Raw genomic sequence first — 15,180 nt, forward strand, 5'->3', positions numbered from 1 at the left:
TGGTATTCAAACAGTTTGAGTGCATGCTCATAACAGCAAAAGGGGGACTTAGAAAAAGACATTCTGAAATTCATTCAAATTTTTCCAATTTAATTTGTCACTCAAGTTATAAAGCAAAAGTTTAATTAAATTAGAAAAATTCAAAACAGAAGCATATTCACCAGTGGTCTTTGGACCCCAATGTGGGTCCAGTAGACACTCCTTCTAACTAACGGAAGACAACTTTGTTGCAATAGTTTGGGTAGGGCCCTTTTCTGCAAGGTCCATGAAGAAGTTTACAGAGTCCGATGTGAAAGAACCTGACTGGCCTGCACAAAGCCCAGACCAGAACCCTACTTAACACTTTTGAGATTAATTTAAACAGCATGTAAGCCAGGCCCCATCACCCAACATCAGTTCATGACCTCACTCATGTTCTTGTGTCTGAATCGGAGCAAATTCCTGCAGTCATGTTCCAACATACAGTATACTGCCATACAATGCCAAAATGCAATAACCATGTAAACACTGAACAGAAATATAGCTTAATTTTTTTTTTTTTTTTTTTTTTTTCAGCCAAATGTGAATTATAAAATAGTCTCATTCTGTTTTCTTTGAATATGTCACAGGATAGATCATAGTCTAAGAAACCCAATTTCTCTCATAACTCATAATATATACAAAATATACAAAATATGTAGTTACTGTGTTTTGCCTTTGCAGGACAGTTTAGTGGAAAGCCTTCCCATAAGAGTGGTTGCTTTTATAGCAGCAAAGAGAGGACGAACTCCCTATTAATGCAGATGGTTTTCAAATTAAATGTTCAAAAAGCACATATGGCTGTGGTGCTCAGGTGTCAACATATAGTATTCCTCTATGTAATGTACTTAGAACCCTATTTTAGTGAGATTCACTATCTGTAAAAATTAATTAGGTGAAAGGTTAAAGCCTTTCAGTGTTAGACCGTAAGTGGTGACCAGTATGGTAAGCACGAATAAAGGTGAAGTCCTATTATGGAAATGCAACCATTAGTGAAAGGCTATTTTGGTCTTATATTGTGAGTAAAGGCTTTAAAAGTAAAGAGATACGAAACCTATAAAAACTAAAAAACCCATAAAAAGCCAAAAGTGACGTCCACTAGCCTTTTTTAAAGAAGTGATTTAACAATTATATTATATAATGCCCCTTTTTTTTAGGAAGAGTTTTAACAATTATATAATATAATACCATATATACAGTATATATACTGTATGTATAATGTATATATATATGTACTGTGTGTATAATGTATATATATATATATATATATATATATATATATATATATATATATATATATATATATATATATATACTGTATCTATATACACTACCGGTCAAAAGTTTTGAAACACTTGACTGAAATGTTTCTCATGATCTTAAAAATCTTTTGATCTGAAGGCGCATGCTTAAATGTTTGAAATTAGTTTTGTAGACAAAAATATAATTGTGCCACCATATTAATTTATTTCATTATAAAACTAAAATTTAATTAAAACATTTTTTTTTTATTATTATTATTATTGATGACTTGGACCAAATAATAAAGAAAAGCAGCCAATAAGTGCCCAACATAGATGGGAACTCCTTCAATACTGTTTAAAAAGCATCCCAGGGTGATACCTCAAGAAGTTGGTGGAGAAAATGTCAAGAGTACATGTCTGAAAATTCTAGGCAAAGGGTGACTACTTTGAAGATGCTAAAATATAACACAGTTTTGATTTATACATAATATAATAATTCCCATAGTTCCATTTATGTTATTCCATTGTTTTAATGATTTTACTCTTATTCTAAAATGTGAAAGAAAGAAAAAATGATAATAAAAAATGAGTGTTTCAAAACTTTTGACTGGAAGTGTATATAGTGGATATATTCTGGATTTTAAGATATCAAAATTTTCTCCACAATTGTTACAGAACTATTCTGTGTACAACTTGTACTACTAATACTCAGATCAACACTGATCATTATGTTTTGTGTGCACAAATCCCATTTACATGCGTGGTTAGACTATTAAGGGTTCTACATCAGAATTTTAGCATCAATATGACATAAAATGGGTCTTTTGTAAAGTTTAGGGTGCTTGAGACAAAAAAACAAAACAAACACTCAATTACTTAAGATGTTTATGATAACTAATATATCTTTCAATCTCTTAATGCTATTCAGTTTTTGTTCAGTTATATACAGTACACTTAATATGTTAAGTTGGAGAAAACTACCAAAAATGTGACAATAAATGAAAAACAAAAAAATAATGCGTTGATGTAGGGTTGTGGTCTAGGTGAAGAACTTGAAATGCACACATGCAGTGGTTTGGAAATCAAAAGCTTTTATTGGATTATCCATACAGATGTATGACAAATAATAAATAGTTTGATAGCTTTATTGTTTTGTAAGAGGCTTTAGAAGAAATTGATTGAAGGATAAGATAAAAGAAGAAAGGCTTGCTAAATTATTGAGTTTTTAAAGGGGTGATCGCATACTGTTTTATCATTATTATTTTTAAATGATGATTAAACTTTTTCTTTAGCCAAAACTGTTATATATTAGTATTTTTTTATGACCATTTACCTCCCAATGGTTTAGAACTCCAAAGTTTTGACTTCATTTCAGAATTACTGTCTGCTGAATCATCTTGAATAAATATTGAATATTAAATTATATCCATAAAGTATTTTGTGTTATTAACAGACTCCTACCCTTTTCTCCTAGGTGTTAACCATTGTGAGCGGAAATTATCTCACTGTGCCAGTGTGAAGAACCTCACTCTGGGAGAACTGTTGGTATTGATGGAGAGTTTACCTGGTGAGAAGGTGAGCGAGGAGGACATACGAGCTGTGGTCCACTCCTGTCCCTCACAAAATTACATCATGCAGCTCCTCCACCTTTGGAAGATTCAGAATGGAGGTCACGACCTGTCCAAGGCTTTAGCCCACAGTATCCGCAAACTACGCTCAAAAGGCGCCCGTCGACCCCTCCTTAAAACTCTGAAGAGGATCAGTCGAATTATTAGTGTGTCATCCATACACAAAATGTATGAGAAGATGATTGTCAACATTCTCCAGGACAGCATGTGCTTCAAAACCAAACCCTACAATGACTAATTATATAGTAGATGACCAAAAATATGTGGACACCCAAACACCACAGCCAGATGTGCTTGGTGAACATTTCATTTCAAATCTATGGCCATTAATTGTGAGTTTGTCATTCCTAACAGCTACCACTTTTTCTTTTTAGGCTTGACACTCAATGTTGAAACATGACTGCAGGGATTTGCTTCCATTCAGACACAAGAGCACTAAGGGTAAAATATTTCCATTACAGGGGTGACCAGCAGTAAGAATTGCCACATGACCCGTCACAGACACAGGCAGCTTGAAACTGGTGCCATTGTACTCAAGCTTTAAAATACCGGTCGATACTACACCCTGAGTGGCGTGTCTTGCAAATACCTCCTATAATAAATTAACGAAGCTGTCTACACTGTAAACGTACGTTGAGGCGCATCGCATAGCACAGATAGTAGACAGATGTCTATTGCTAATGCACTGCAGAGCTACTCCAGACACTTTATCATCCTGTCCGTCTGAAATAAAATGGTTTTACGTACCAAATATCATACAGTATGTGTGAATCTTCTAAATGAAATAATCTTTTTTTTCTAACCACGTTTATGCAGTTTTAGCAACTATAACATTACAATAATAAATATATAATAAGTAAATGTTTATACCTGTGTATTTCCATTGAAAATAAAGAATGTTACAGGTTATTCACCCATTTAACCATTGTTGAAGTCTGCTTAAGCTCCAGACTGATCTCACAGTGAAATCGGAAAGAGTAGGTCAACTTTTCTTTAGCAAAAATCTGTATATTCTTACCGAAATTTAAAAAAACTGCCCCCAGTGGCCAAAGCGGTAAGTGTTGAAGGGCGTATAGGCACATGTGAGCTCCACATATGACCAGGAGAGGTCACCAAAAGCTAGTTGTGAAGCGAGTTCCTTTCAGCTGTACAGGATATAATACATTGAAGAGGAATGCATATTTTATGGACTCTACACCCTAACCCAAACCTAAACCTAAACATTAGTGGAGTAAAAATTAAATTTTAGGGGGAAAAGTGCAACCTCTGAATCATGCTCATCACTGATTCAGTGAATGCGTTTACTTCCTGGTTTCATCATGGATACAAACCCAGGTCTCTCACACTACTTACGCAATGCACTGCTGGTCGAGCCACGTGGGAAGGTAAACACATTGAAACTGATGCAAAAAGGTCCGGTGGGAAATGTCACATGTCAGGGAATCGGCATACAGTCGCCGATCCCGGAACATTTGAAAACAGCATGCCGATTTCCTATGTGATTATGTTGCAAGCTAACAGGTAATTGGTCTTTACTTCCTGCGCACATCATTTAGAACGTTCACTTCAACATTCTATTGAAGTGAAAACAGCCTCAAGCCACATGCAAGCGACTTGCAGCAACAAGCGACAGGATGAGTGGCAGCAACTGTTGGCAACTAGATGTGGGCATGTCGAGTGACTTGAGAAAGTGCCACAAATGAGTGAGTTTGATCTTATTCTTGATATGATGAGTAATGCTGCAGGTTATATACAGTAAAAACACTCCCCCTTGCAGAATGTTTATTTTAAGAGGCAAGACAGCTGATTCCTTGTCAAACTAGAATGATATCTTAGTTTTACCAGCAAAATGTCTCATCTGTGATCAGACTTTCAAAAGATATGGCCAGTTGTGCTGCTAACCAATAAAGTTAGAGCGATTGGCAGTAGGAACACATACTAGCAACAAGAAGTACAGAGCTAAATCCAGTCTCTACAAATGTGAACCAGACTTTAAGCTGTTGCATCGCTTAAACTGACGCATCCGGCTGCTGCTTGACCGTAACTGTTACGGCTGCCACACTCGATCTGTCACTGTTGTATGTGGCTGTCACTCGATCCGTCACTGTTGTATGCGCCTGCCACTTGACCGTCTCTTTTATATGCGGTTGCCACTTGACCATCGCTGTTGTTTGCTGCTGCCACATTTAGAGCTCTATTTTAAGAGCGTCACGTCTCTTAAGCCCCATTCACATTGTCAGCAACTTTGTCAGTGGATTTCACTAGTCTCTGAACTCTGTGTTGATTTTACCCCCTGTCCACAAGAGCATGGGACGATAGGGCCTGGCTCGCAATTAGCATTACAATACATCCCAACAGGGTTCAGGTCTGGGTTTTGTGCAGGTCAGTCAAAATCTTCCACACCAGACTCAGTAAATCTTTACTGAGTAGGTCTTTATGGACCTTGCATTGTCATATTGGAACAGAAAAGGGCCCTACCCAAACTTGCCACAAAGTTGGAGAAAGCTCTGTCTGCATCTGGCAAGACTACCATAAAGCATGCCAACTACAAGTCACACCCACTACAAGTACGCCCTCTTCAAATAACTGGCGAAATGCTGAAGTCTTGCAACAGTTGGATGTCACGGTTATACACTTTGTTTGCTGTGTTTATTTGGAGTTTTGCAGCAACCCTACACCTACACCTTTCCCTACCCCTAAACCTAACCATATCTCTGTATCTAACCTTAACCACAAAGAATAAAAAAATAAAAGTTTGTAATAATACTGCAACTTAAAATGTTCTATTGAATATAATCATAGGACTATACCACTAGGTGATGACAGTGAGAGGAAATGTGATGAAAATGAAGAGGAGAGGAAGCTCTACAACTGTGTAGCTAGAAGGATAATCAGCTCGCAGTACGCTAAGCTAACAGGCTAACCGATTAGCTTGTGAGCTAACTGGAGAAAACAGAACAGAGAAATTTTTATTTTCACCATTTATATTTGTAGTAACAATATGATATGTGACATATAATTTAAAAGTTATTCTTTTTCATATTTACATAGTTTAGACAACATGAATCAAACAATGTTTGCATAGGATTTTAAAAGTTCTTTCAGAAATAGAATCACTTTGTTATCCAAGGGTGGCATTACTTGGAGTGGCCATGCTGTGTAGTGGGTGTTCCTTGTCATCTTGCAGAACGCAGACAGATACAGTACACTTGCAAATTTGAAAGCACACAATTCTCTAGAATGTCATTATATGCTGTAGCTAGCATTAAGATTTTTCTTCACTGTAATTAAAGGGCTTAGGCAAACCCATTAATTAGATGGGGAGTCCACATACTTTTGGCTATGTAGTATAACATATTTAAGGATGATGAACAGAAGAGTTATTTAAATGGAAAGATGTAAATAGTTTTGTTTTGGGACTGATAAATGGCTAAAAAGGGGGAGGGTTAGTTGGGGTTACTGATTTGTTGTGAAGATTTTTTTTTTTTTTTTTGGCTTACTTCTTGTTTTTATGTTTGACTACATCACTAAGAGTTAGATTGAGTTTGGAGATTTAAGTCAAGTCCTGAATGTTGAGGGCAATGGCCTTTGGTTCAAGATTTTGCTTGACATGTTATGTCTGTTAAACTAAACGTTGCTGTAAATAAAGGATGTTGGTTATATGAATGTACAATCTAAAGGAGAGCAGTTATGTTTTATTTAACTGTATTATATGTTGTCAGGTTTTGTTTTTATCAAAATTAATATATATATATATATATATATATATATATATATATATATACTGTATATACACACACACTGGTGGCCAAAAGTTTGGAATAATGTACAGATTTTGCTCTAATGGAAATAAATTGGTGCTTTTAAGTGGCATTCAACTGATCACAACGTATAGTCAGGACAGTAAAAATGTGAAAAATTACTATCACAATTTGAAAAAACAAAAAAAATTCAGACCTTCTTAAACTACTTCAAAGAGCTCTCATCAAAACATTCTCCACATGCAGCAATGACAGCTTTGCAGATCCTTGGCATTCTAGCTGTCAGTTTGTCCAGATACTGAAGTGACATTTCACCCCACACTTCCTGTAGCACTTGCCATAGATGTGGCTGTCTTGTCGGGCACTTCTCACACACCTTACAGTCCAGCTGATCCCACAAAAGCTCAATGGGGTTAAGATCTATAACACTCTTTTCCAATGATCTGTTGTCCAATGTCTGTTTCTTTGCCCACTCTAACATTTTAACCTTTTTCTGTTTCAAAAGTGGCTTTTTCTTTGCAATTCTTCCCATAAGGCCTGCACCCCAGTCTTACAGTCTTCTCTTTACTGTTGTACATGAAACTGGTGTTGAGCGGGTAGAATTCAATAAAGCTGTCAGCTGAGGACACGTGAGGCATCTATTTCTCAAACTAGAGACTCTGATGTACTTATCCTCTTGTTTAGTTGTACATCTGACCTTCCACATCTCTTTCTGTCCTTGTTAGAGCCAGTTGTCCTTTGTCTTTGAAGACTGTAGTGTACACCTTTGTATGAAATGGCAATTTCAAGCATTGAGTAGCCTTCATTCCTCAAAACAATAATTGACTGACAAGTTTCTAGAGAAAGCTGTTTCTTTTGTTGCCATTTTTGACCTAATATTGACTTTAAGACATGCCAGTCTATTGTATACTGTGGCAACTCAAATACAAACACAAAGACAATGTTAAGCTTCATTTAACAAACCAACTGTGTTTGATATAATGGCAAGTGATTTTCTAGTACCAAATGATCAATTTAGCACGATTACTCAAGGATAAGGTGTTGGAGTGATGGCTGCTGTCTAGATTTGATCAAAAATGACTTTTCAAATAGTGATGGTGCTGTTTTTAACATCAGTAATGTCCTGACTATACTTTGTGATCAGTTGAATGCCACTTTGGTGAAAAAAGTAACAATTTCCTTCCGACACAGCAAAATCTGTACATTATTCCAAACTTTTGGCCACCAGTGTATATAATTATCAGTTTGTCAGGAAACTGGACTCTGGAACTGCAGTATATAATTTGTTTTTAATTTAAGGATATTTATAACTGTTTTGAGTCTATATTGATGTTTACGACAACATTTTGTCAAAATGAAAGTAATAAAGTGGAAAAACAGGTAATGTTTATAAACTCTTGAAGAAAGACATCATTCAGAAATGATATACTGTATCTTAAATCTCATGTTCAAAAACAAAAACACTGTGTTTGTGTTTGTGACCCCAAGATGTACATGTAAAATTAATAACAGCTAACAATTTAGAAATTAATTTTTCATTCTAATTCTACAATGTCTACAACAGTCAGAAAATTAATTGCATTAATTCATGTTTTATATTTGAGATCTCTGAGACCCTAAACAAAATTTATATTACATTTAGTATTGAGGATTATTAAAGCGTATGTTGAAGATGAAATTTTGTTAATAATTAGTTCTCATAAGATTAAGAAAAGTCATGAAGTATAAATCTGATACTTTAGTGTTAAGTGGATTTTTTTATCTAAAAAATATTTTTTGAGACCCCGAATGGAATATGAGGGTTACTAGAAGTATCACATTGTAACAGAAAGTCAGGTGGTGCAACCAACATGAGGAGAGTTATTAAAACAGATTATTTCACAAAAAGGACCACTGTAGACCCACATGTCAAGGTCAGTTAGTCTCTTAGAATATCGGATAATATCAAATGACCTTCTTATGACATGTCATAGCCCAGGTTGTAAAATGTCAAATGGTACAATAACACCCCACCCCCCTCCTCAAAAGCATCATGATATTTATAAATTAAAACGTTTTTCCTTAAAAGTTATATTTAAAAACTTTTGAACACTCACGTATATCCCAGTTGAAGAAAATATGTTTTACTTTGTACTTGATAGTTGAACAGTACCACCTGACATTTCGAGCCATTAAATCAAAGCTTTTGTTGAAAATATTGTAAATATTTTCAAAACCATATGAAACCAGTTTGATTAAATTTCTAAGAACATGAAACATTCTTTTAAAAATAGATTTTGCATGTATGTAACTGACCTATATGCAAGTATCACATATAGGCATGACTCTGTGTACCATCAAAATATCCAAATATGGCAGAAAATAGCTAGCATGGTCAAGGGAAAAGGATGCGTCCTGAAAGCATCACTGTATAAACACCTGGTTAGAGGAAGCAAAACTGAACAAAAATAACATCTGAGAGTGGTATATGACAGACAGGCAGGTAGGAGGGTGACAAACCAAACATTTTGTTTCTGTTTTACTGCATGGTTTTGGTATTTACTTTAGACCTCATGCCATCTATGACTCTTCAAATCCTTTGAAAAACAAAAATAGAAGGTCGTGTGTGTAGGTAGAGGGGAATATGGGAATTCCCCGTTTAATAGACTGATGAGTTATGAATGAAAAATGTGTATCGGATATTTACAAATAGTCTCATGATCTCAATTTTGCTTCCATGGGAATACCACGCCTCCCTCCTTTTCTCCTTTACTGTATGCTAAAGTTCATATAGTTCTATTCAAGATCCCAGTGATTTCACACAGTGCTTGTGACTTATGGCAAACTTTTGTTAAAGGGATAGATCACACAAAAATTATAATTCTGTCAGCTTTCATCAGCTTGAGGGTGAGTAAATGCTGACATAAATTTCATAGCCCAGGAATTAACAATTACAGTAATATCACTACTGTATTCTAAATAATACGTGGTTCATATATTTCCATTTTACTGTATTTTGTCAATCCTCCCCTTTCTGCAAGAAAAACAAAACAAAATCTAACAAAAAATGACAGCTATGTGAATGTTGTTTCAATAATACATCTGTGAGGTATGATATAGGTATGCAGCTGTTCTTTGAGTTATGTCCTTTTTTTGGAAGTTCACTTCTGTTACTCACATGTGATGACTAACATTTGTTACTCACATGTGATGACTAACATTTGTTACTCACGTGTGATGACTAACATTTGTTACTCACATGTCAGATTACCTTTAGCTTATCAAGAGCTGCGTGTGTGTTCTTCTTTGCCAGATAATATGCTATTCACTTATTTATTAAACACACTTGTATGCTGAGAAAAGTAACCACAATTTTCCCTGTAATTGCTCTGCTAAGGTGACAGTGATTCATACAATACAATACATTCAATCATAATATAATATAATATAATATAATATAATATAATATAATATAATATAATATAATATAATATAGTTTTGTGCTAATTTATTGCCACAAACAGGTTCTAGTCAAGTAATGTATTATATGTATTTATAATGTATTCTACATATATACTACATAATGTACTGTATATTATAATTATTTGTATACTGTATTTTACATATAATGGTATATACATTAATGTATTCATTGTGGAACATAACCACTTGTTATCATTACACTTAAATTTATATTGTTGGATAATGTCAGAGAGATAAATTATCAAAGTGTCATTACTTGTATACTGGGATTTTTGGGATTCACAATTTGTAATGCTATTATTGTCTGTGCTGAAAAGTTGCACTTTTACACTCCTACATTTTCATATTTAACAACTGAAGCACATTTTGATTCAACCGTACTGTGCAAAAAGCTTAATAATCCATTCACAAAGTCCAATGACACAGAATGAAAACATATAATGCAACTTATTTGGGTGTAAAGTTTCACCTTACAGCGGAGTAATTTAAACTAGGGTAAATAATACATCATGACCAAACCTGCCACTTAAACAGTCCTTCCCTCTGCGTAGGTGGAAGATTAACATTAAAAGGGATGAAAGCCCTTTGTTCTTCCTATATTGTTCAGACAAGACAGCAAAATGGTGAGTAAAGTATTTTTAGATAGATAGATAGAATTAAATATTTATATTTTTAATTATATGTGATTCTGCTTGTAATTTTACAGTATTACTATAATAATTCATAATAGTAACATTGTAACATGGACATTGTAATTTAAAATTCTACCAAATTGTACAAAAAAATATAAATATTCTTGCATTTTAATATATTAAACATATGTTCATGCTGAAAATCAGTTTGCTCTAGTGGTGATGATGCTCGCATTGAGCATTTATGCATCGACAACAGATGTCCCAACTTACCAGCATGAGGACCCTGCCACAGGCCGCATCCTCACATGCACGCGCTGCCCCGCTGGAACCCACATGCGCGCGCACTGCACTCCTACCCAAGACACCGTCTGCTCGCGCTGTCCAGAGGACCATTTCACGCAGTTCTGGAACTACTTACCCAAATGCCTGTACTGCAGCACATTCTGCGTGGAGAATCAGTACGTGAAGAAAGAATGCTCCCCTACAAACAACAGAGTTTGTGAGTGTCAAGAAGGTTATTACTGGCAAGCGGACTTCTGCATCAAGCACACGGAGTGTCCATCTGGATACGGCGTCCAGAAGAATGGTACTTGACACGTTTCTGAGGTGTTTGGTTTCTCTGTGCTTCTTGTGTATAAAAGTAGTTTGTGAAACATTTTTAAATGTGTCCACAGGTACCGTTCACAGTGATACAAAGTGCGAGAAGTGTCCGCGAGGCACGTTTTCTTCCGTCAAGTCCTCGAGCGCGCCCTGCGTAAAACACACTGATTGCGCATCGCTGGATCGTGTTGTTGCGCTGAAAGGAACCGGTTGGCATGACAACATCTGTGTGGCATGCGAGAATCTGCAGAGTGACGGTAAATTCAGTACGCTTTATTTGGTCATCGATGCTTTCTGTTTGGCGAGACCCATTAAGACCATTTTAACACTTCAAAAACACATTTAAGGGCATTGAAGGGTTGCCAGGCATTATTTACACATAATGAAATAAAAAGCACACAAATATAATTAAACATTTCAATAAAATGTTATTTATAATGCTTAGAATGTGATATGGTGTTTTGCGTCATAGATTTTACTTTTGTACTACGTTATAGCACCAGTTATTTACACTTTACAGTGTAAATAGCAACAAAAAGCATCTTCTTTGCACTAAGTGCAAATAGTGTTAGATGCTACTTGCACCCCTAATTAAATAGCAGTATGTTTGTTTATTGTGATTATTTAGAGTCCCACAGACACCCTGCACCCACCCCTACCACTAAACCTAACCTGAAACAAAAAAGTTAACCATGGTTTTACTACAGTATCTATAGCATCACCATGGTATTTTGTAGTAAAATCTTAGTAACCACAAAATTAAAACATGGTTAAGTGTTAACATCATATTACTGTAATAACCACATGGTTAGTTGCATTAAAACTATAGCTTCTGTCAAAAAACATGGTTACTACAATATTACTATAGTAAAACCATGGTTAATTTTATCCGGATCAAACTTTTTCTCAACTCCTGGACTGTCACCGTGACCAAATCACTGTGAGGCAATCAGCTTTTATATACATTTTTAAAGTATCAAAGAAAATATTAAGAGTGGAGATAGGAACCCCTGGAGTCGTGAGTTCGAATCCAGGGCGTGCTGAGTGACTCCAGCCAGGTCTCCTAAGCAACCAGATTGGCCCAGTTGCTAGGGAGGGTAGAGTCACATGACGTAACCTCTTTATGGTCACGATTAGTGGTTCTCGCTCTCAATGGTGTGCATGGTAAGTTGTGCGTGGATCGCGGATCGCGGAGAGTAGCATGAGCCTCCACATGCTGTGAGTTTCCGCGGTGTCATGCACGACGAGCCACGTGATAAGATGCGCGGACTGACTGTCTCAGCAGTGGAGGCAACTGAGACTTGTCCTCCGCCACCTGGATTGAGGTGAGTAACTGCGCCACCACGAGGACCTAGTAAGTAGTGGGAATTGGCCATTCCAAATTGGGGAGAAAAAGGGGATAAAATTAAAAATTATACATACATTATATAATATATATATATATATATATATATATATATATATATATATATATATATATATATATATATATAGAAAGAAAAAAAAAGAGTGGAGATAAGAAACAGGATGGGGAAAATTGGGAATTGAACCCGGGTTGTATGCACGAGAAAAGCACACACACACCATCTTTACACGCTATGCCACTGCAGCAACACTAGGAGGTGCAGTTTGTCTTTAATTTCTTTGTTTCTACCAGACTATTTGAGTCTTATTAAAATAGTCACTCCATATTAAAATATTATATTTTTATATAGTTAATATGTAGTAATAGGATTTTATAATAGTTATAAGTAATAGTTTAATAATAGTTAAAAGTATACTATCAAATTGATACTTTAATATTTTTCTTTCATTTATATTCGGTTATTTTTTATATTGAATTCTATTTTTATTTATTTATTTATTGAGAGAGAGAGAGAGAGAGAGAGAGAGAGAGAGAGAGACTGATTATTAATATGTTTTCAGCCTGATTGGGATTTCATCTTAGGGTTGGGATATAGGTTTTCTCTTCATTGGAAAATCAAGGGGAACCCCATGGATAAAAGATGCAATATATTTTCACACTAAGATTCTCTGTTGCCAGATATTAAATAAATATCATTTTAGTTGTCAATTTGGATTTATTTCAATGTATTTTTCAACAGCGTGTTCTCTCTGGGGTCAATTTGACCCCGAACAGAAATAGCGTTACTAAACTTGATAAAAACTAAAAAATAAAAAATAAAAAAAAACTTTCTGGTAAATGCATGTCCACTCTGTGGTAAAACAGATAATATACAGCATATCCCAAACAGTAAGAAAGTCAATTAGGACTTGGATTAACATGTAATACTTTGTTTGTCTGTTTAATCTGGATATCTTTACATTTTTTTCTAGGTGGTGTAACCATACTGAAACAAATCCTGCCAAACATCTTTGCACATGAAAAAATACGGGTTTCCAAACTCAGCCGATTTGTGAGGCATGATTTGGGCCAGAGACTGCAAGGGAAATACTCTGTCTCCTCCAGACGACAACTCTTACTACATTCCTTTTCCGAGTGGATTAGAGGCGCTAGTGTAGACCAGTTGAGAAAATTACCAATGATGCTTGGAGAAAGAAACATCCACAATGCCGCAGAAAAACTCTCAAATATTTTAAAGGAGTTAGATGCCTCAAATTGCCTTATGAATGGTGCAAAAATGTCACTCACTGTAAATAAATGTATAGATTATTAATTTTTTGGGATTCTCTCATGTGAAGGCCAGTAAATACTTGCTCAGTTTGTCTTTGTTGTTGTTATTTATAATACTTTTACTGAATTTACACAGTGGGACACTGTGCTCGTGTTTTAATAGACTGTCTTGACATGATGGAAAAGCATTATATTATGGTCTGTGCTGAAAGAAATATCCATCCCTTTTGAACAATAATTGAGCCACCTGTTTGAATGACCTTGCAGCACTCTTTCCTAAGCACCTAAGATATGCTTTCATTTTTAACACATACAACAAAGCTCCTTTCAGTGGAAATGTTTCAACTTGTTCTGGGGAAACCTTAGCCCTATTATTTTTATTGACTAAAAGGAAAGCTGTTGCCCCTCAAATATTTTTGACAGTGTCCAATAACAAAAAATATATTTTTAAGATTTAACTAATGCCTTGGGGGTTTTGCTGCCACAGGATGATTTGAGGGGGGGAAATTATGTTACAAGACTTTCCCACGAGACATACTGTACAATGCCTTGAAATCATGAATCACATTAAATCAAGCAGAACCCTTTCCTAGCTGCTACAATACAACACAGTACCGCACTGTGCTACAAAACAGGATTGCATCGGTGCATTTAGTATTTTGTAAAAGCAGACATAGCAAGTGGGTGTCACAGTTTGAAATGTCAAAGATAAGTTTATCTAACACAGGATACAAGGACCCACATCATCATAAACATTTGTCCAAACTGTCTGGAAATGCAGCATAAATAATTCTAGTTCAGATGCAGCAGATGTGACGGAGGACAAGAGTCACTATAAATGCCATGGCTCATTCTAGAAGCCAGTGTCTGGCACTAAGTTAAAGGTCCATGAGCTTGAATTATCTTCTAGTGGCTCAGGATACCGCATTTCACTCATCTTTCGCCATGCTAAACAAGCGCAGAAACCATTAGAGTGAGCTCAAGCAGCTAGCTTACCACAAATGAAGGCAAGGATGTTTCTGTGTATTTTAACTGGAAGTCACATGGACAACTGGTAGATTTTATGAGGCTTTGGTTACGAAGCCATTAAAAGGTGCCTTTTCAGTGGCAACAGACCTGTTCCTTTTTGGTGTGTATGTTTGCCTCTCCCTTTTTTTTGTCTCCATTGCTAGTGTAATTCAGTTCACTGTTTTTAAA

General features: G+C 35.6%; 2 protein-coding genes across 2 annotated transcripts in view; both read left to right on the forward strand.

Moving 5' to 3' along the window:
• The window catches only part of LOC127452960 (tumor necrosis factor receptor superfamily member 11B-like), a 55,060-nt gene extending 48,475 nt beyond the window's left edge, over nt 1–6,585 (forward strand). The window contains exon 6 of the mRNA XM_051718874.1: nt 2,737–6,585. Within this exon, the coding sequence (XP_051574834.1) occupies nt 2,737–3,128 (392 nt within the window). The 3' untranslated portion in view covers nt 3,129–6,585. The remainder of the gene's footprint in view (nt 1–2,736) is intronic.
• A 2,875-nt stretch (nt 6,586–9,460) lies between these two features.
• On the forward strand, nt 9,461–14,075 carry LOC127452961 (tumor necrosis factor receptor superfamily member 11B-like). Its single transcript, XM_051718876.1, has 5 exons — nt 9,461–9,537; nt 10,665–10,736; nt 10,953–11,334; nt 11,423–11,605; nt 13,686–14,075. The coding sequence occupies exons 2-5, from the start codon at nt 10,734–10,736 to the stop codon at nt 14,024–14,026; spliced, it is 909 nt and encodes a 302-aa protein (XP_051574836.1). The 5' UTR covers nt 9,461–9,537; nt 10,665–10,733; the 3' UTR covers nt 14,027–14,075.
• Nucleotides 14,076–15,180: the final 1,105 nt, after the last annotated feature.

This window comes from Myxocyprinus asiaticus, chromosome 15, assembly GCF_019703515.2.
Source record: "Myxocyprinus asiaticus isolate MX2 ecotype Aquarium Trade chromosome 15, UBuf_Myxa_2, whole genome shotgun sequence".
Taxonomy (NCBI): domain Eukaryota; kingdom Metazoa; phylum Chordata; class Actinopteri; order Cypriniformes; family Catostomidae; genus Myxocyprinus; species Myxocyprinus asiaticus.

Bases quoted from the DNA above. Each gene is read 5' to 3' on its own strand.
- LOC127452961 (XM_051718876.1), top strand. The intron at 11,335-11,422 runs GTACTTGACACG...ATGTGTCCACAG, and splicing joins ATACGGCGTCCAGAAGAATG to GTACCGTTCACAGTGATACA. The intron at 11,606-13,685 runs GTAAATTCAGTA...ATTTTTTTCTAG, and splicing joins CGAGAATCTGCAGAGTGACG to GTGGTGTAACCATACTGAAA.